This window comes from Hermetia illucens, chromosome 1, assembly GCF_905115235.1.
Source record: "Hermetia illucens chromosome 1, iHerIll2.2.curated.20191125, whole genome shotgun sequence".
In the NCBI taxonomy this organism is placed as follows: Eukaryota; Metazoa; Arthropoda; class Insecta; order Diptera; family Stratiomyidae; genus Hermetia; species Hermetia illucens.
Window position 1 is genome coordinate 73,600,056 of NC_051849.1, and position 22,492 is coordinate 73,622,547.

Consider the following 22,492-nt stretch of genomic DNA (forward strand, 5'->3'; position numbering starts at 1 on the left):
GTAATGTACCGTCACGGTCTTGAATGATGTACTCTAACACACCTCAAGGCCCTGATTCAATTAGGTTGTTGCGCCAACGATTGTTATTATTATTATTTCAGCAACCACTTGTTGCGCGCGAAAGTTCCGCTGCTCCATAAAAAAAGGCTGCCAAAATACGTATTCGCAGAATTATAAGAACTTCATTGGCTTAAAAGGAAATTGGAATTTGTTTATTATTACAATTTTTTTCGGGCATGAATTCAGTCAATGCAAACACACGCAATACAATTATAATGACTTAATGTGATTTGGCGATGTTTGAAGACTCTTCTTATGTGGTCGAAGACAACCAAATGGGAAGGACTGTTCCGCAACATGAAAACTTGGCGAAATTGACTGTCAAGATGCACTCAAAAACATTCAAGGTCTACCGGAAAAACAGTGAAGCAAATGGCATCGTCTACCTAACCAGCGCCCTATGTTGATGATATTGACACTATGGGAAGATAAACCTGAGATGTACAGTCTAGCTTCATCCAGATCGGACAGGTTACTCGGGTTCTTGAGCTATACATTAATGAAGGCGAGATAAACTGCATTGTGGAAACTTCAGCATCAAAAATCAGAGAACCAACTACATCCAAGCACTGCCCAAATAATAATAATAAACAAAGAGACTACAACTTTGAGACTGTTGAAAATTTCTCTTATCTAGGGTTGACAATCACAACCGATAACAACTGCAACGATGAAATCCGTGCACGGTTGTTGGTAGCCTATAGAGCCTATTTCAGCAAACAAAAACTGTTCCGCTCGGAATGTCCCACCATAGTGTCATAGCTCTCACAAGCCAATTGCTCGAGGAAATCTTGAGCTTTCCACACGATTTCAATATAACTCGCCTGAGGAAATCCTGAGTTTTCTGCAAGAGTTAAATGCAACTCGCTTCGTCTTCATGTACCTTTATTTGATTTAAAAAATGTAAATAAATTTGTTATACAAGATGAACTAAACTTTTTTTGAATTCTCTTATTTAAAACAACTCACATTAAACTAAATTCATTTTTCCGAAATCCATCATTTTTTAAATCACGGCCTGCTCCGCCGCGGAGAATACCGATGGTGGCCACTGTCAATCGAATTAACATCATTCGAAATAAATTTCGAATGTTGTTAACGCCGCTGCGCCACAATCTTGTCAGTTCTCAAGTATTCCTCGAAGACTGGGTTCCTAAGAATTTTGACCCCCTATGAGAGGATGGACCATTCCATATTCCGACTGAATAGGTTACGGTAGACGATGGAACACTTAATCCGTATGGGTGAGCTTCTAGCGGAAAGTCTATAAGGGCAATATTTCTGGTAGAAAACCAGAACGACTGACAGCTTCTAAGGATATCGAATTTATGAACCTAGGTGCAAAAACGGGGTATCTGGAGTTCCTTACTAAGGCATTGCAGGATTGATGATGATGGTGTCCCTAATTAAGCGTAAGTTTTGCGGATTAGAGAGGAAGAGGGGAAGAAGGGAGGAGGGAGCCTTAAAATCAAAAGTATTGGACCCATAAGTATTCTTTGAAGCAGCAGAAAAGCAATTTCACTATGACGAGGAGCAAGTGGATGTGTAGCGAAGCCGACTTTGACTCATGGGGTGGCGAATACAGGTCTCTGATGCCATCATTGTAACCAAAACGGTCTTCGCCGCCGAACACGCTCTTCCTTGATGATGTAAGCTATACGAGTTCTCCTCCAGTTTATGTAAATTACAACGAAATTCCTCGATTGGGATAAGGATAAGAGAGTTCTAAAGCAACAAAAAAATTTACGGAAAATCATCGAGGACCTAGTCAAACTACATGGCCCGAAATGCATTGTAGGTATTGTTATCGAATTTATCTTGCGGAGAAGACAACTTGGACAACAGATGGAAATCATTCCCGATAGCTTGCGGGGTGCCAAAGGGTTTTCTTCTCGGTTTCTTACTCTGGTTAATTATGTTTGATAAAGTGTTGATATTTCGCCTTCCTAACAGAGTGACAACTATTCGCTTTGCAGATAATATCGGGATAACAATAGTTACAAATCGCAAATGAAGCGATATGGGAGATCAAACTGCATATTGAAAATCGACTGCCACCATAGCTCAAAATCTATCCAGCAAATTTGTTTGAAATTTTCAGGACTTATTCAGAACATATTTTTACGGTCCGCAAACTAGAATAATTGCGATTCATTCAGTAGTTTTTTTTTTATACATTTACAAAGCCATGAAAAAACACCAAAATTCACAAAAAAAAGTTTAACACGGGACCAAAAATTTAGCTTTTAATATTTTGTAATAATCCCAGTTTGCAGACTGTAGTTAAGTCTGTACGTTAAAGTGCCGTTCACATTTTTCCTTTAAGATTATTACAGCGCCCTCTAGCGTGGCAGCAGAAAAACACCTTTTTTGGAGAAGGATGTATAAGTTGCTCTGTATTTCAATAACGAACTAAGCTATCGGGCTAGAGAAATTATTACGTATGCTCAAGATATTAATAAACATATGATGAAAAATTCGTATTTGTATTTTTATCCAGTTCTTCACAAAAATTTTTTAAAGAAAGCCAAAAAAACGGCCTTCACATGGCCTCCCTAACTTCAAAAAACACATTGAGTGTACAGCAACTAAAGCGTTGCATCGCTGCAGTGGTCTTAAGAATATTACGCAACATTAGAGGGTAAGGTAGTTAGTCCCGTGCTATTTTACGAAGATTCAGTGGGCAACTGTTCTGAAAAATAAATTATAATGTAGAAAGCTGGTAATGGCGTATCGGCTTAGTGCACTCCGCTTTACTTATCGGACAACATCGGGGACACTACCAACAGACATCTTGGGGAATGGAGACTGACGTCTCTACCACAAATCGTATGCCATCGGGGAGTCTAGCGTACTTCGACGCCAACTGGCACGGTGGAAATCTATCGCAGAATCGCAAAAAAGATCGGACGAGTCACAAACTGGTCGCTGAGCATTTGGAGATGGATTGGATGAAGCCGCGGAGAAATAGATTACGAGCTAACAGAACGGTACGGTGGATATGGAGATTATCGTGCTTACGATTTGGACACGACGAGTAACACCGCTGATCAAGATGTGGTAACATAGCGGTGGATATGAGGCATGTTGTATTTGATTATCCCAGGTAACAGGATTGGATACTGTCGCAAACAGGCGCTTAATACCCGAAAATACTGTGAACTTCATAAAACAAAACTTTATTAGCTTCGATTCAATGTCTGTGAGTTTGTCTATCACACGAAATTTACTCCGAAACAGCAACCTGTTGCCACGAAATTTGGCGAGAAAGTTTGGTCTTGGAGTCCCTTTATATACATAACATTTATATACACAATAATTTTATATTATGTTTTGTTGGGTTCCCATGGACGGACTATTTTTTTTTTCTCAGGATGCGGCATACCTATGTCATCAACTGAAATTACTCAATCTGTATTTTTCAGAACTAGCCTAAGTTTCCTTATCGGCTGGATAATAAGAGAACTCCAACCAAAAATATAGGTCATAATAAAAGGTAATACCCCTTTTCTTCAGAACCCATCCAAATCTAAGCATAATCACCAAGACGCATCTACGCCTCAAAATACATCCCATTCTTTTATATGCTCAAATAAAGTTAAAAATGTTATATTACTGTATTTTAGGAATTTATCAAAAAGGCTCTTTTAAATTCATATTATAAGTACAAAATTTAGTGCGAGCATAGAGGATAATAATTTGAAGGATCTCCTACACGCACACACCAGGTTTTTCATTAGCTATTGTCTCAGGCTAGAATAGCTTGATGATACGACATGGATATGAGTAGCTGAAAGCTTGCAGAAAGCATATTTAGGTGGAAAAGTCACAACTTGAGAGAGTTTGGACAGAACAGCGAAGGGAGAATTAACCACTGTTGGAAGAAGGGGGGACGATATGAAATTCGGTGCTGCCATCGACGAAAATAACGCTACCAAGATATATAAATTGATGATTATCTTCGGCGTGCAGTTTCCGAAATTATCCACAGCTAATGGAACTTCGTCGTATGTTATATAATTTAGGATCGAGGTTAAGTATTCCTTACATCTCTTGAGCTACTCCCCACCGCGGATGAGAAGTTTATCGACATGTTCCTAACGGCGGAAATTGTTTGTGTTAAATTGGGGGGCACCTGTGACCACATAAATTCACGCAGTTCTGCAATCAACCCGCAAGAAGCAGCAAAGCAACACGCAAACAAAGGTAAGACAATCAGATGATCACCACTTTCGAGACCGATATTAGCGCTTTACTGTGACTTATTACCAAGGGCTCCTAGTTTTACTGTGAAAATAATTCGCTTAGCCGAACGTTACCGGTAAAGAAAGAAGACGAAGTAGACATGCTTGTGATCGAGCAATACCGTAGGTCAGGACGTAAAACAGCTTTTAGGAAACTCTCTGTTTGGATAATGTCAATGACGGAGCGGTTAAGCCTGCAAAAATCCAATCTATAAACTTCTCAGAATTATCGTTGCCCCCGCCAAGACTGTGTTTCACATATCTGAGCACCTTGCTTTTCAAACTATTCATTACAATCGGAATGTCATCTTTAGAAAACCTCATCTGAATAGAAAGACTGCTTTGATGTGTAGTACTACACTATTGAAATGTCCGTTTCTCTTGATCGGGAGTTTACAGTGAATATCCTGTCCGAAACTAGCTATCAAGCGGTGTAAGCTCGTCTTGCGGTTGCCTTAAGCACTAGTTTGACGATTACTACCATCACGCTTTCCAGAATACAAAACCACAATACCGCAAGAGGAAGAGTGGTTCTCTCCAAAGTCCCACCATGTAACGTAATTCAGCTTGTAACGCTGAAACTGTCGCTCAAGTTGTAGAAAGCGAGCATTCTGCTTGCCTTCCATACCGCAGTCATGGAACTTCGAATATATTCGAAAAAGCAATTCATATCCTGGTACGATAGCCAAATGTCTTCATGGTGAGATCAGTCTCTATCCGAGACCTTGTGATATTTTGGAGCCAAGAGAATTTTAAAATTTTCAGGTTAATAATACTAATAACTGGCTCGGCAATCCAATTTGATAAGAGCCTTAAAGCGCGCACATCATTCAAGACTGTAACAATACACTACAGTACACTGTAGAAGGGAATATGGTCAGTATTCCGCTCGTTTGAGGTTAGTGCCCTGATTGTCACCAGTAAAATTTGAACCGCGACCTTCCGCTAGAAAATTCTCAATCCCCACGGCCATTCAAACTATAATGTCCTGTCCTTTCTTCCACGGATTTGGAATGGTTGAACTATTTGCAATTAGGATCCATGTCATCGTTACATTCAAGTGAACAACTGGTACGAATTTTCACTGTGCAGCCCAACCAAGACCTTCTTAAAAAATTGTATAACTATCTCCTCGATTGAATGCGAATCTTAATTTGATCTAGAATGAAAGGACATGTACATTCAACATGTATTACATTTCTTATGTTCTCGTAGGAGAGGCTTATATTCCTTAGAACGATAATGTGATTTGAGGCACTGAATTATATTGTATAATATAAAATAACACATGTGCGCTACAAATCCACTTCTATCCGCAAATAGAGCAAGAGATCTGCTCTTATTTACTGCCTCCGTATAACAGCAACTCAATGCAGTTCTATAAATTTCATATAAATCGCATTTCAGAAAGTTCAAAAGCATAAATCAACAGTAATCCTTTTTTATGTGCACTCCTATTAGTGGATCCACAGAGATCACGCTTCCAGTATTTCACGGCCTATATTACAAGTCCTTAATGTATACTTCACATATTCAGGGCATTTATAGAAGATGAGAGGACGTAAGTGGATGTTCATATATACACATTCATATATCCTCATGAAGGTACGTATATGTGCCTTCAGATAACCTTTACTCACATTTTACAGCCCGGATATTCTCATATGCACGTACATATATAAGCACATTCGAAGCACAGTGTCACATTTTCAGTTCTTGTGTAATTTTGTTCGTCCTTTAAGGATATCCTTTAGAGCAAATTTCCAATCACCCTAATCCAATTTTGCGATAAAAAACGCTGCCATGGAGCTCGAAAGGATTCATATAAAAGCGAAGAAGTTCAGTTGAATACTCGCTTTTGCACTCAAAGTGCATACTAAGTTGTATGAATGCGTTGTGTGGGTTTTGTTGCAAAGGCGCTAAGGAGGTTAGATGTCAGTAAACAGAGAGTTCAGAAGGGACACGGTAAATGGAGCATAATAAATGCGGATAATATACTTTTTATCGGCTTGCAGGTAACAAGGAAGATTATGATTCAATGATTGGTGATTCGGATCGCTCCCTTTTATAGTGGAAATTTATTGTTGAGTTCCGCGGAAATTTTGCGGGGAATGTTATTGTTCAGGCTGCAGTAAAAAAAAAACCGTCTGCACGCGCATCCGGTGCATGCAAAAAATATTTGCATAGCCAAGGTGAATATTTTCCGCATGCACGCATATTTAGCATGTAAGCAATTTGTAATTTTTCTCATAGCAAGTAAGCATTTTTGTACACTTTTTGATATTAGCGCGTAAGCACTTTTGTACCTATTTAAGCGAGAACAATTAATAAAGAATTTAGTGTATTTTCAAGTCCCGAAGAACTAAGCCTTTTATTCTTCTCCAGTGAGGCTGCTGGAGACTTCGAAGATTTGGAAATATACTCTACTGGACTGAACTTGATTCGGTGTTTCACCCAATTAAGAAAAGACAGACTCATTCGGTGTTTCACCCAATGAACATACAGACAGACTTGAAAACGAACTTTACTTGGTTTTGACTTGAGCAGGTGTTTCACTTGATCAAGAAGAGAGACTCACCCGGTGTATCACCGAGTGGACCTATCAGGATTGAGACATTTTTTGGTGACCCCGACGTGATCGGCCGATCACAACATTAAAAGGACACGAGGCGAGTTAATAACTTTGTGGAATTATCTTAGCCAATCATGGAGGCGATACTTGAGAAAGTTAATAATCTTACTCAACAACAAGATGTGACGGGCCAGGAGATTCAGCGTCTTTTGAGTAACTACCGGAAAGATTCGGTAGCTCGTAAGACAAGGGAATATCTCACGACGAGATTGGAACAATTGGAAAATCTCTGGACAGCCTTTTCGGAGAGAAATGAAGAGCTTGAAGAGTTAGCGCATTATCTTCCAGCTCATCCATATTTCGAGAAACAATATTTCTCTTCAATGCAGCGCGAGTACACCAAGTACAAGGAGGACATTGCGGAACGCCTTCAGGGTTTGGAAGGCACGTCCAAGTTGAATATCGATTTGGGTAAATCAGCCACGGGTGCTTTAGATACAAAGGCCGCCACGGCAGCAAACAATGCTCAGAACGAGCTTCCCAGCGATGTCGTGGTACTAATAAGGCAACAGCAATCAAGGATACGGGCTGTGGAAAACATTATTAGCGGCATCGACACAGTTGAACAGGCACAACCCAAATCATACTACGAATTGAAGGCAGCTACTTTATCAAAGTACTGGGAAGAGTTGCGTCAAGGCCATCAGAATATATGGCAATATTCCAGCGATCCAAATGAGTTAGGGTACAACGAGGAGAATTTTCTCAACCTCGAAGAGCGAATTCAAGACACTTTAATATTTCTCGCTGAATGCCGTTCAAAGCTAGAGCCTAGCATAGCTACCGCTACAAGGGCCTTTCCAAGCATCAACTTGCCACACGTGACAATTCCTGCCTTTGACGGCGATTATGCACAATGGCAATCCTTCCACGACTTATTCCGCCAGATGATCCACGAGCAGCAATTGGGAAATGCTCAGAAAATGTGGTATTTGAAGACCAATCTAAAGGGTGAAGCAGAGCGACTTATACGTCATCTGCCCATCACTGACGAAAATTATGACATTGCATGGACAACGCTAACAAACCGCTACAGCAATCAACGATTGAGGGTAGCCACGCTATTGGATAGGTTCACACAACAGCCGATGATTACTTCGGATTCCCCCAGTGCTTTGAAAAAACTTCATGACATTACGAAGGAATGTCTAGCAGGACTCAAGAACTTTAATATCAATATAGCTAGTTGGGATCCCATTTTATTACATATTTTACTGAAAAAGTTAGACAAGGTTACGCACGCCTTATACGAACAAACTTTGACTTCACCACGAGAACTGCAGCCGGTTGATGCATTTCTCGCGTTTTTGGAAAGACGCTTTCAGTCTTTAGAGGCCTTGTGTAGCGACAAGAGGAGTACGACTCAAAACAAACATACAAACCGAACCTCGGCTTTAATATCCACCAAGGACAGTCAATCTTTACAGTGCAAAAACTGCAAGGGAAGCCATCGAATCTACACATGTGAAGCCTTTAAACAATTGTCCATCTGGGATCGAGTAGCCAAAATCAAGCAGCTGAGGCTATGTTTGAACTGCCTACGGGAAGGACATCGAAGTGCACAATGCAGCGCAGGAAGTTGTCTTAAATGTGGAAAGAAGCACAACACTCTACTACATATGGACGCCAACAATCAAGACAAAACAACGCCCTCTATCACCGCAATTCAAACAACAGCCAACGCCACCAAGCAAGGTCAAGTATCAAGTATTGTAAAGGACAAGGGTTCTACAAATGTCAACCATTCTATTGCATTATCAACGGAAATATCAGCATCAGAGGGACCTTTTGTTCTATTAGCTACTGCACTCATCAAGGTGACAAACCAAAAGGGCAAGTCGATAGAAATGAGAGCTCTGCTGGATAGTGGCTCCCAAATAAACATAATTACAGAAACGGCTGTGAGAAAGCTGGGACTACAACCAACTAGTTACCATATACACATTCGTGGTCTGGGCGGAGCGTCGCAACAATCGCAACAGAAGGTAACGTTGTCATTGCAATCAAGAATCACTACTTTTGCACGGAAGATAGACGCTATAGTTTTACCACATATAACATCCTCTCAACCATCGCAAGGTCTGAATTCAAGGAATTGGGCCATACCCGGCAACATTCAGCTTGCCGATCCTCATTTTGACCGGGAAGGGCGTATTGATCTACTTCTCGGAGCTGACATCTACTACGAACTATTAGCTACAGGGCAAATGCGGCTATCAAGGAACCTGCCACTGCTGCAAAACACGGTCTTTGGTTGGATAATTGCTGGAAGGGTTGCAACATCCTATCAGAAAGAGGTTACATGCGGCATCCTCAACACCGATGATTCCAAGCTCAGCGAGCAGATAGAGCGTTTTTGGAAATTGGAGGAACCAGAATCTACAGAGAACCTTGCGATGACAACACAAGAAATAAAGTGTGAAAATCATTTTGCTCAAACCATGAAACGAACGAACAATGGACGTTTCATTGTGAAACTGCCTTTCAAGGTGGATCCAGCAAAACTCGGCAAATCTAGGGGCAATGCGGAGAGGCGACTTTTCAAATTAGAATGGAGATTAGCACGAAACCCAGAACTACGCAAACAGTACAATGAATTTATGGACGAATACAAGCAACTGGGGCATATGACGGAAATAGATGAAGGAAGTATTCCGAGTCTTCATTACTTTCTTCCCCATCATAGCGTTCTGAAGCCAGAGAGCACCACCACTAAACTTAGAGTAGTTTTTGACGCCTCTTCGGAAACCTCTTCTGGATACAGTTTGAACGATGTACTTGCTACAGGCCCTACCATCCAATCCGAATTATTTACCATTCTTGTACGATTTCGGCTGCCTTGCTTTGTTTTTACTGCTGACATCGAAAAGATGTATCGACAAGTCCAGGTGTCGGAGGAAGACAAGAGATTTCAACTAATTCTATGGCGAAATGAGCCTAATGAACCTATAAGATGTTATCAGCTGAACACGGTCACATATGGTACTTCCTCTGCACCATATCTAGCCACCAAATGCCTACAAGAATTGTCATCACAGACAACGCACAAATACCCATCCGGTTCGACTGCATTAAGACGGGATTTTTATATGGACGATGTGATGTCAGGTGCAAACACCTTGACAGAAGCTATTGAGACGCAACATCAACTTCGCACAATCTTGCAATCAGCCGGCTTTAAGCTTCGAAAGTGGTGTGCAAACAACAAGAATCTTTTAAACAACATTCCTGTTGAAGATCAGGCACTCCAACTGGACATAACCCAAGAAGGGGAGGAAAACGTGAAGACACTCGGATTAGTTTGGACTCCTAAGACAGATGAATTTCAAATTAGATGCCCATACACGGAATCTAAGAAAGTAACAAAGAGATCAGCGCTATCCGATATCGCTCATCTGTTCGATCCGCTAGGATTGATGGCACCAGTTACAGTTACTGCTAAAATCTTCCTTCAAAGGCTGTGGAGTCTCAAAATAGGTTGGGATGAAGAAATTCCTTTAGAACTACAGGCGGAATGGTCAAGATATTATAATGACTTGCAGGGGCTGAATCAAATTAAGGTACCTCGTCACATATTTGGAGGGAAGGTACCTGAAAAAATACAGTTACATGTCTTTTCGGACGCTTCGGAAAAGGCGTATAGTGCAGCGGTATATTTACGAGCTATTCAGTCAGATGGGGTTCGCACAGTTCGTCTTTTATGTGCAAAGTCGAAGGTGGCACCATTAAAACGAGTGACCCTACCAAGATTGGAATTGTGTGCAGCAAGGCTAGCAGCTGAACTCGCTCATCGGCTTAAACGGGACATAGAAATTCCAGACTATAATTGCTTTTACTGGACCGACTCCGAAATTGTCCTAAATTGGATCAATGCAGAAGCATCGTCATTTTATACGTTCGTGGCTAATCGAGTCGCTGCTATACAACAAAAATCCTCACCCAAACAATGGAGGCACATACATTCGAAGGAGAATCCAGCAGATTTGGTATCGAGAGGTGTCGCTCCAGAAAAACTGCAGAATTATGCCCTCTGGTTCTATGGGCCTATATTTCTTCATGGGACTGAAGAGTGCTGGCCGGAAAGGTTTCATAGTGTAGATACCACCTTGGAGAAAAAACGTTCAAAAATGGTATTGGCCATGGTGAAGGACTCAATCTCCCTTATCAATCAAATCGACCATCAAAACTCTTTTCAACGACTGCAACGCATAATGGCACATGTGCTACGGTTCGTTAGGAATGCACGAACAACGAACCACAAGGAACGAGAAAAATCGCTCTTAACTGCAAGCGAAATGGAGGAAGCCTTGCGAGTAATAGTAAAGGAAGCTCAATTGGATGTGTATCGAGAATCTATGCAGCAACTAACATGTAACAAGCAATTAAACAACAGCGATCCATTGAGCAGTCTGCATCCATTCTTAGACGAATTCGGACTTTTGAGAGTCGGCGGTCGGCTTGAAGCTTCAAATTTAACCTATGATACCAAACACCCGATCGTTCTTCCTTACGGCCATTACGTAACTCGATTGATTTTAAATGATCTGCATCATAAGCATCTTCACGCCGGACCACAAGCCTTATTGGCAATAGCGAGACAACGATTTTGGCCTATCAAGGGCAAAGCAGCCATCAGATCTATCGTGCAGAGCTGTATGAAATGCGCAAGGGCGAAACCAAAACTCATGACGCAGCTCATGGGAAACCTGCCCGCCCATCGAGTACAACCAGCCAGACCATTCACGAATACTGGTATCGACTTCGCCGGCCCTCTATGGATTCACTTCAAGGGGAGAGGCAATCGTCCGCAAAAGGCGTACCTTGCTGTTTTTTGTTGCTTTGCAACAAAGGCGGTGCACCTGGAACTAGTGACGAATCTAACGACAGAAGCCTTCATCAATGCGCTGAAACGTTTCATTGGACGTAGAGGACATTGTCGAAATCTATATTGCGACAATGCAACTAACTTTGTGGGCGCCAAAAATCAACTAGCAGAATTAAACGAAAGCATATACGGGGAACAATCCCAAGAACAACTGATCAATTTTTGCACACCCAAGGGTATTGATTTTCATTTTATTCCACCAAGATCGCCTCATTTCGGTGGCCTGTGGGAGGCGGCAGTAAAATCTGCCAAACACTTTTTAATCAGAAACACGTCCCCAGCAAAACTTACGTATGAAGAAATGGCAACTTTAATAATCGAAGTCGAGGCTATTTTGAATTCAAGGCCACTGACACCTCTATCATCCGAGGCGAGAGACCTTACGGCATTAACTCCAGGCCATTTCTTAATTGGGGAACCACTAACGAACCCAGTTGATGTACACGCCCAAGCAGTAAAGGCAAATTTACCGCAAAGATGGAAGGAAATTAACGACATAAAGAATAGTTTCTGGCAAAGATGGTCAAGCGAATATTTGTCGGAACTGCAACAGCGTCAAAAATGGAAACAGAGCTGCGAAAACGTAAAACCTGGAATGCTAGTGGCTATCAAAGAAGACAATATTCCCGTTCTGCAGTGGAGATTGGGGCGAATCATAAAGGGGATAAAAGGTCGAGATGGTCTAATAAGAATAGCAGAGATCAAAACATCGTCAGGAGTCCTACAGAGAGCAATTCATAACTTAGCACCGTTACCGGTAGAACCGAACGACACCGAAGACTCCTCGCAGGAAAAACCCCCAGCTCCATCAAAGGAACGGATTATAGATACCTGCACGCAAAACTCAGAAGCAACTCGATGTTCAAGAGCGAAGAAGAAGAGAATTTCGCACTCCCCTGTAAACCTGCTACTGTGGACGATTGATCCAGAATAACGGTTGACCTAACGCTCAACGGAGGGGAGGATGTTCAGGCTGCAGTAAAAAAAAACCGTCTGCACGCGCATCCGGTGCATGCAAAAAATATTTGCATAGCCAAGGTGAATATTTTCCGCATGCACGCATATTTAGCATGTAAGCAATTTGTAATTTTTCTCATAGCAAGTAAGCATTTTTGTACACTTTTGATATTAGCGAGTAAGCACTTTTGTACCTATTTAAGCGAGAACAATTAATAAAGAATTTAGTGTATTTTCAAGTCCCGAAGAACTAAGCCTTTTATTCTTCTCCAGTGAGGCTGCTGGAGACTTCGAAGATTTGGAAATATACTCTACTGGACTGAACTTGATTCGGTGTTTCACCCAATTAAGAAAAGACAGACTCATTCGGTGTTTCACCCAATGAACATACAGACAGACTTGAAAACGAACTTTACTTGGTTTTGACTTGAGCAGGTGTTTCACTTGATCAAGAAGAGAGACTCACCCGGTGTATCACCGAGTGGACATATCAGGATTGAGACAGTTATTATTATTAAACAAATTGAATTTATTTTTAAAGTTTTGTGGAAAACAAAACCTTATTTCAATCAGTTCTCTGTCTGTCTATCTGTCACACACACATTTCTCAGCAAATACGAGTGTTAACATGAAATTTGTTAGAAAGGTTGGAACTCTGAACCTCCACGTATGTAGCAAACTAAATTGTTCTACGTTGAAATAAAGGTGGGTATTAAATGAAAGGTAGCGATTAGTACTTTAGGAATCAATCATTTCAGGGACCTAAGACTGATTTTCCAGGGGAATGCAGGCGATATGGAAAGACTTCGGAACAAATGTTCAAGGATGTCATCCCGCGTGAAGGCGGTTTTTTCGCTTTTTTAATAATTTTTTTTTGAAGAACTGGCTGAAGTTACAAATACGAATTTTTCACCACTTATTTAATAATACATGTGTAGTAATTTTACCAGCTCGATAACGTAGTTTATTATTGAAATACAGAGGAACGTATATACCCATCTCCAAAAAAAGGAATTTTTCTCCTGCCACGTTGGAGGGCGCTATGATCATCTTAAAGAACAAATATAAATGGAATTTTACCGTGCAGACTTAACCACAGTCTACAAACTAGGATTATCAAAAAATTTTGAAAAATTACTGGTGCCGTGTTAAACTTTTTTTTTGTACCGGACCGCAAAAATATGTTCTGAATAAGTCGTGGAAATTTCAAAGAATTTCATTCGATAGATTTTGGGCTATGGTGGCAGCCGATTTTCAACATGCAGGTTCGAGAAAAACGCATTTAAAAAGTAGAATGCGATTTTTAACCATAAAATCTTAAATTTTACACTATATCTAAATGCAATTGATGCCAGAAAAAAAAATTGACTCCTTGGATCCGACACATGGGATGACTCCCTTCAAGCATTAGCGCTTTGAATAAAGGCAAGTGATTGTAAAGCATACAAAAGTGGGCTCTAACTTCGGTTCTACTTTTTTTGTTTTTCTTTTTTTTCTTTTGTAGAAATAACTAGAAACTTAATTGGGCATTATTTTCTGGATATCTATTTATGGACCGCTCTCAAAAGGAAAATTTTGGAAAATTAGAAAAGTAAATAAAATAGAAAATTGCTTTATTAAAATTTTTATTTTAAATGATGTCCATGTGGATAGAAACCTCCTATAACATTATTTACTTTAACTAGTCACATAGAAGGCCGAAAAGAGATGTAATGACATAGTTGAGTTGGCCTAATGGATTTGGAGATGATCAAAATGGCCGACCAAAAGGAGAGCTTTCCCAACAATCTAAAGAGTTACAACAATCTAAAAAGGAAACGACTTAAAAATCCGCCCCCAAATACTGAAGTAATACCGTCGATACGCGCTTGCTTATCTCCTTGCTAGCCAGGTTTGCACCAGAATTTGAAAAACAAACAACAATCGTGATATTGCACGAATCTGTTGCAAAACAAGTCGGGATACCGGAACCTCGCGCTTCGGGTGTGACAGACAGACAGACGGACAGAAAGACATCGACTCGATTCTAATAAGGTTGTTTCACACAAAACCTTAAAAATACCCGAGCTAAATTTGAAAATTAAAAACAACAAAGAAAAATAATGAACCAGGCAAAGAAAAAGGACAAACCATTTGAAGATTTTTTCATGGAACATACATTTTGTGTACTGTCGAAAACTGCCCGGAAGTTAGCCGATACCGTACAGCGTCCCAATATAAAACTGGACTCACAGCAATACAAGAGATGCTCTGGATGAGCACCACTTTCCTGGAGCAGAGCCACTACACCATTCAGCCATTCAGTAAACCATGTGCTCACAGTAGGCTTCTTAATCAGCCAAAAAGTGAAACCTGCCCTTATCGGCTTTGAAAATATAAGCAAACAGCTGCATAGTCATTGCTTGCGCCGCAAATTTCTGAATACAAACTTCATTAACCTTTAAATGGTTGTTCAAGCGATTTCACCGGATTTTCTCCAGCAGCTGCATCTTTGGAGTTAGCCCCATGAAACCCAGTCTGCCTGCGCATTTAACCTCTTCCGTCCTTACATCACATGCTATGCAAATGGCCTGTTTGGACATCACGAGATTCTTTTCCGCCTTTGCATCAGCATGTTACATACCAAATGGTATATTTGGCCTCGACATGACTTTCTTCCGTGTCAGCAATTCGCAGCGCAACAGCAGGTGTCGATTTGCCGCCGACAACCAAATTTATAATAATAAACAAGTGTTATTGTGTTGTGTACAAGAACACTTTCAAAGCAATGTGTAAACACGGAAGGGTCAAACATAGGTGATTTTAAGAATAACGTTACTTTTAATTTTGAGTAGTTAAAAAAGCCTCTGAACAGAGCTAAAGGGTTCTATCCGAGAACATTTTATTACGCGCGGGAATTACTTTAACTCGCTTTTGAGATTAATTAAGTAAAAATTATTAATAAGAAAGAAAGAATATTGTGCTTAGAAAATAAAAGGTTTGTTGAAGTGGAGTCGCGAGTGTTTTCTTTTACTTAAGCCAAGCCAATCAAGTGAGTATTATTCCTAACCCCTTTAGTGTTTTCTGTTTCAGTGGTGTTTGATTACCCCATCGTTCCGAAGTTAAGTTTCGGCAACCCGGAACGAGAGCAACCACGGTCCTCTAGTTAAACATCCAGGAGCTAGTGCGCGAGCTTGGCCAACGCCCAAGCAGGGTAGTTCACTGGAAGAGGCCGTTTAGGAGAATGCTGAAACAGCTGGTCCGTCGAGCCGGATACGATCCAAAGTAAGTTTTTAAAGAAAATTACTATTATAAAAATAATTTCTCTTGTGAAAAAAATATATATAAAGTGCGGGAAATTATAGTGATTGTGTTTCGTCTACACAACATAAAACACTACTTGAACGTCAACGGTGGTGTGCATTGTTTTTTGTGTTGTTGATCCGTGGGCGCGTTCAAACCCAAGGCAAAGTCATTTTAGTGTTGCGCCTCCCACGTTTCTCTAACGACATTCTATCATCGTTGGTGTGAATTTTTGTAGTGTTGTTTATTCGTGGGCGCGTTCAAACCCAAGGCAAAGTCCTTTTAGTGTTGCGCCTCCCACGTTTCTCTAACGACACTCTATCAACGTTGGTGTGATTTTTTGTGGTGTTGTTGATCCGTGGACGCGTTCAAACCCAAGGCAAAGTCCTTATCGTGTTGCGCCTCCCACGTTTCTCAAACGACACTCTAACATCGTTGGTGTGTATTTTTATTATTATTGTTGTTACGTGGGCGCGTTCAGACCAAAGGAAAGGTCCTTATAGTGTTGCGCCTCCCACGTATTCTGTGTGTCGTTCATATACACTGTCCGTGCCAAACGGAAATTTTTAATTCAATTAAGTGACCCCCAGTTGAAATAGAACCAAAAAATGGAGATCCAGGAGATCATTGAAGCTCAGCAAAAGCGGGTTTTGAAAATTGAAGAGGTTCGCGAGACGCTATGCAAACTGCGGCAGGAGAAGCGAACTAAGGAACGCTTTGAAACCGCGTGGAGTGAGGTCCGGCAGATCTATTTAGAGTTCATTGCAGAACATAAACGGCTTCTATAATTGAATCCCTCGGCAGATGCAATATATTTTCGAGAGAATAAGCTGGGAGTCATGCAATCAGTTTATTTGAAAACAAAGGAGTTCGTTGAGAGAGTTCATCCCTCTCTTATTCCTGAGGAGAGACAAACAGAGGTCGACCCGTTAACTTTGGGGTCAGTTAGGGAACAAGTCCCTAAACTCCCGCCAGTGACTCAAAATTATATAGATCCCGGTGAAAGAAGTTCGAGTAGGGGGGCCGTCCCAAGACAAGTTGAAACAGAGTTATTAGAACGAGACTTGGGCATAAACGTCAACGACAGACTCCAAGGTGAAGCGACAGCTAGGGATCTGCCCAGGAGTTCAAGCAGGTGTGAAGTTGCATTTGGAGGGGCATGGGGGGCCTGTGATAAGGATAGACAAAATTATCCAACGTGGAGAGACGAACCGCGTACATCTAATCTTGGGCCCTTCCCCACCCATCTACGACCGGACTATTTATTAGACCCTAGTCAGCCCCGCCCAGAATATTTGCGGACTCCTGGACCAAACCGCTCAGAATCCTTCTTGGATCCCAGCCAGACCCGGCCAAACCATTTTGGTCCTTCGAGCCATTTTTCCCCTTGGAACTCAGGATATCGTTTTAGACCCGCCCCACCAATCCCAGATATTCCAATATTCAGTGGGGACATCAGTCAATACGAACCATTCAAAAGCCTCTTTAACTCTGTATACGATGGTTCTGAAATCGGTTTTGCGGAGCGCTTAATGATGCTTCAGAGCAAGTTAAGAGGCGATGCAAAACGTGTAATCGACCATTTAGGGATATACGGAGAGAATTACCAACAAGCATGGGTTCTTCTTGACCGAAGGTACAGTAATCGTCGGGCCTTAATAGAAAAGGAAATTCAGGCGTTAGTTGACTTACCTCAGATAAACCAAAGGGAGGCTAGAACGCTGGGAAGAGCATTGGATACCATGCGTTCCGCAGTTCAGAACCTACGGAAAGCAGGATTCAATGCAGATGAAGGTATTCCATTCATTCCGTTCGTCCTGACGAGGAAAATGGATATGACAACTCGGAGGGAGTTCGACTTAACGTTACGAGATCCAAAAATGCCCGTTACGATAAACGACATCGACCAATTTCTAGAAAATAGATATGTGGTCATGTCCCCCGGTTGGGATGGTCTAAGTGGGATATCCAAGGCGGAGGATCTTGGGAATAAGAGAAAAACCCAGAAGGAGATAGCCTTGCTCTCCAAGTCGGATGGTGAAAAGAGAAACTGGATTAAATGCTTCTTATGTATGGGGAAGCATTTCACAGCCCAGTGTCCTCAATTCATTGAAAGTACCGACAAGGAGAAACTGCTCCGCCGTTATCATGTTTGCATTTACTGTCTCTCCCACAAATATATCAGGGGGGAAGCGTGCAATAAACGCAAGAATCTCCAATGCGAAATATGCAAAGGGCAACATCTTACTGCCATGCATCCGTGCAAAGGGGATAACCCGTCTTCTGCTGTTCATCATGCCAAAAATTCGACAGCATTGTCATGGTCCGGAACCGTTCTTCCAACAGCTGTCGTTAAGCTAGAGGCAAGAGAAGGACATGCCGTTCCAGTTCGGTGTTTGATCGATCAAGGTAGTCAGAGCAGCTATATAACCGAAGATCTAGTACAGAAACTTCGGTTAAAAAAGAAAAAGACCAACATCGAAATTTCAGGGGTAGGTGGTGTGTCAGCAGGGAAAGTGTCAGCGGTTGTGTGTCTCACCCTTAAATTGGACGATGGTTCCGAGGTCAGCACTAAAGCGTTAGTAGTCAGACGGGTAACTAAAGGTTCCCTTCCACAGGTACCGCCGCAAGTAAAGGCATTGTTTCAAGGGAAGAAGTTGGCGGACCCCGTAACGGAACATGCATCTCATGTTCCAGTTTTATTAGGGTCTAGTATCCTTCCACAACTTTTCGTGAATGGAGTAGAAACCGTAGATAGTTTCCTGCTCCAGAACACGAAATTGGGATGGATTGTGTCTGGTCCGGCGGAATCCTCGGTATCGAAGTTCACCTCAACACATGTCACTATCAAGGAATGGGAACAGGACTTAAGGGCTTTTTGGGATATGTCCCTAAGTAGAGATGAATCTAGTCGCATAGATGACGAAATTTGTGAGGACCTATTTGTAAAGGGTCATTACCGAAAGAACGATGGCCCATACGTGGTACCGACCCCGTGGCGACAAGATAATATTAAACTAGGAAACTCGTACCACAAGGCTGTGCAGCACTATCTCGGTCAGGAGAAAAGGTGGTTGAAAAACAAAGACCACAAGCTCAAATCGGATGAGTTTATGGAAGAATATTTTAATTTGGACCACATGGCTGAAGTTCCAAAGGGTCATCAATCTGACACTAGCGGCGAAGTATATTATATCCCGTATTTAAGCGTGGTTCGCCAAGAGGCCACGTCGACGAAATTGCGGAATGTCTTCAATGCTTCCAGTCCAACATCAAATGGTGTGAGCCTTAACGAGATGATCCATCCCGGTCCAAAGTTGCAAAACCATATTTCCGACATTGTCACTAGAATACGCAGGTTTGCGTATGAATACTCTAGTGACATTACTAAGATGTATCGGCAGATACTTTTGAGACCGGAGGATCAGATCAAGCTTAGGATTCTCTGGCGGGCGAAGCCTCAAGAACCGATAAGAGAGTTTTACTTGAAAACGGTGACCTACGGGTTAGACTGTGCACCCTGGCAAGCAATTCGAACGCTTCACCAGGTGGCGGACGACAATGCTCCTGATGAGGAGGTCAACTGGATCATCAAGAACGCGTTCTATATGGATGATCTGTTGTACGGGGCGTCCAGTATAAAAGAAACTCAAGAGGTCATCCGGAAAATCACAGAAACTCTAGGGACAGGCAAACTTCCGCTAACGGAGTGGGCAATCGTCAGGTATCAACAAAAACTACTCTTCGGGAGGCAAATTTTCAGAATTCAGAAGGGATTGAATATCGAGAAAAGCCATTGGCTGTCCACGTTAAACCCTTTTGTCGATCAGGTATCTGGGGTTTTCCGAGTGGGAGGAAGATTAGAGCAGGCGCTCATCCCGTTTGAGCAGAAACAACCTATAATTCTCGGGAAGTGTCACCTAGCTGACCTCATAATTCAACATGTTCATAAATTTCACCAACATTGTGGGACAGGACTCACAATGGCTATCATCCGAGAAAGATATTACATTCCAGCGTTGCAACAGAGGGTGAAGAAGTGGATTAGAGGATGCGTTAGGTGCGTTCGAATGCAAGGAGCCACTATAATCCCGAAAATGGCAGACCTCCCTCCCGAGCGAATCAGGTCATCCGCTGTTTTTGAAAATGTGGGAACCGATTTGTGCGGACCATTTCAAATAAAAGCATCAAATTTACGGACCACAAAATCTATGAAGGTCTACATAGTGGTGTTCGTATGTATGTCTACTAAAGCGATACATTTAGAGCTCTGTACGGATTTTACCACAAATGCATTTTTGGCTGCGTTTCAAAGGTTCGTAAGCCGGCGAGGCCAGCCGAAAATGGTTCGCTCCGACAACGGCACAAACTTAGTAGGGGCTTCCAAAGTGCTCAGGGAAGCCTGGGGAAAGTTGACCAGTGAATGCGAGGAGAGGTTGGCTCAGCGTCAGATCGTATGGCATCATAATCCCCCAAGAGCCAGCCACTACGGAGGGCTGTTTGAGGCAGCAGTGGGGAGTCTAAAACGCTACATAAAGCGGATGCCTTCAATTTCGAACCTGACATATGAAAATTTTCAAACTGCCGTCTACACATGGGAAGTAATATTAAACAGCCGACCATTGTATCCGCTGGCTGATAATAGTCATGACCTACAGGTACTAACCCCTGCACATTTCATCATTCAAAGAAGCCTATTGTCACCTCCGGCTGGGGAAGGTCTAAATGAAAGTCTCCCAGCAAGCAAAAAATGGCTTCAGATCCAGGAACTGCAGAAGCATTTCTGGGTCAAATTCGAGACTGACTATTTGGGGTATCTACAGAAGCGGTATAAATGGAAGGCCCCCGGTAGGCAACTGAGGCCAGGTGAATTTGTTCTAATCAAAGAAAGTGGTCACAGGCCATTAGATTGGAAGACCGGGCGAGTGTTAGAAGTTTTTCCAGATCTACAGGGCACCATCCGTCAAGTAAAACTAAAAACTGCTGGTAGGGACAATATACATCGTGACGTGCATCAGCTCGTTCCCCTTCTTCCAGAAGAGGAAGCTGAGCCCTCTCAAGCGCAGGAAGCAGATGATAATGCGTTAGAACCGGACAAGGTTCCACCTAACATTCCCTCCCGAACGCGAAGCGGAAAAGGATGGAAGCCGTGGTCTCTAGCGCAAGTGGCTACTCTGCTGTGTATATGCCTAATGCCCGCCACAGTGGTGTCCTGGGCAGTGGACCCGGTCTTGGAAACCAGAATTTTGGAATTGGGATTAGTGCAGGTAAAGGCATTTGACCTAAAATATACTATTGCAACCTCAGTAAACCTCACGCGTGATCTCGACACAATGTCGCAGCAGTTGGAAAAGTTCCATAGGATATGTGAGCGGCAGATGGTGGAGGAAGTCCAAGAACATTGCAACGAGCTGAAACTTGCAAGCGAACTCCAAGTCGTTGATGTTAATCGACGGTTGACCGCTTCCTATAAGGTCAACCGAGTTAGGCGGGCCTTTGGTATAGTCCCCATTATATCAAGTAGTTTATTGAAAACAGGTGCTAAGTATATCCCAGGTCTCTTAGTGGCGGGGACAGTAGCTTACCTTAGTTACCGAGACATAGCTATTCGCGAGGAAGTGAAAGCTCTTAGACATCAACAGACAAAAATCGCAGCGTTAACGTTAAACATCACGGACCTAGAGTACCATCAGGTGGAGAACCAGATAAATCAGCTAATGGAGCAGCAGGGGGAAGAAATGTTAAGGCAGGAGCTGTCGGAGTTCTCCCTAGGAATTAAAACATTAATTAGCGAAATCGTTGCCAAACATGAGCAATTACGAAACATTCGATCTACCAAGGAACTGGTGGCTTTTATAAGCCAGGTTAATAGGGAGGTCCCTGGGGTAGTCCTGCCGAAACAAGATGAGCCAGAAAGAGTGTTCGAGGTTAATCCAGTGTCTGCATGGCTTCAGAATGATCTCGTTACGATCGAATATACAATTCCTCTTGCGTATAAAGAGGAATTTAGACAGGTAGCAGTTATCACCCCTCCAGATTCTAAAAATAACACTTGGGACTTGGGGACAACGGTACCATTCCGCATCCTATTCGTTGGGCCCAATGGGGACAAGTTTTTCTTCGAGGAAGAGTCTACAGAGATTCTCCCTCGTCTATATGAGACAAAATTGTTACGCTCTGGACCATCATGTATTAAGGAAATTATACAGGGAGGCCAACAATTAAAGGATTGGTGTTCGACCACGCGGTGGAGCAATGAGACCTACATCGGTCGCATTAGCCCCCATGTTGGAGTGATATTCAAAGGGCAAGTTGATAAAATACCAATCACTTGTAATGACACTCAGTTAGAAATTCGGTTTCCTGTTTCTCTCGTAGAGCTCGACTATTGTACCATGGGCGAGGTCCCCTTCCAGATAAAAGAGATTCCAC

The 22,492-nt window shown here is 42.2% G+C and overlaps 1 protein-coding gene across 1 annotated transcript; it reads left to right on the forward strand.

Moving 5' to 3' along the window:
* Positions 1 to 7,010: 7,010 nt before the first annotated feature.
* On the forward strand, positions 7,011 to 12,755 carry LOC119652789. The gene has a single exon (XM_038057138.1). The coding sequence runs from the start codon at positions 7,011 to 7,013 to the stop codon at positions 12,753 to 12,755; it is 5,745 nt and encodes a 1,914-aa protein (XP_037913066.1).
* The last annotated feature ends 9,737 nt before the right edge of the window (positions 12,756 to 22,492 follow it).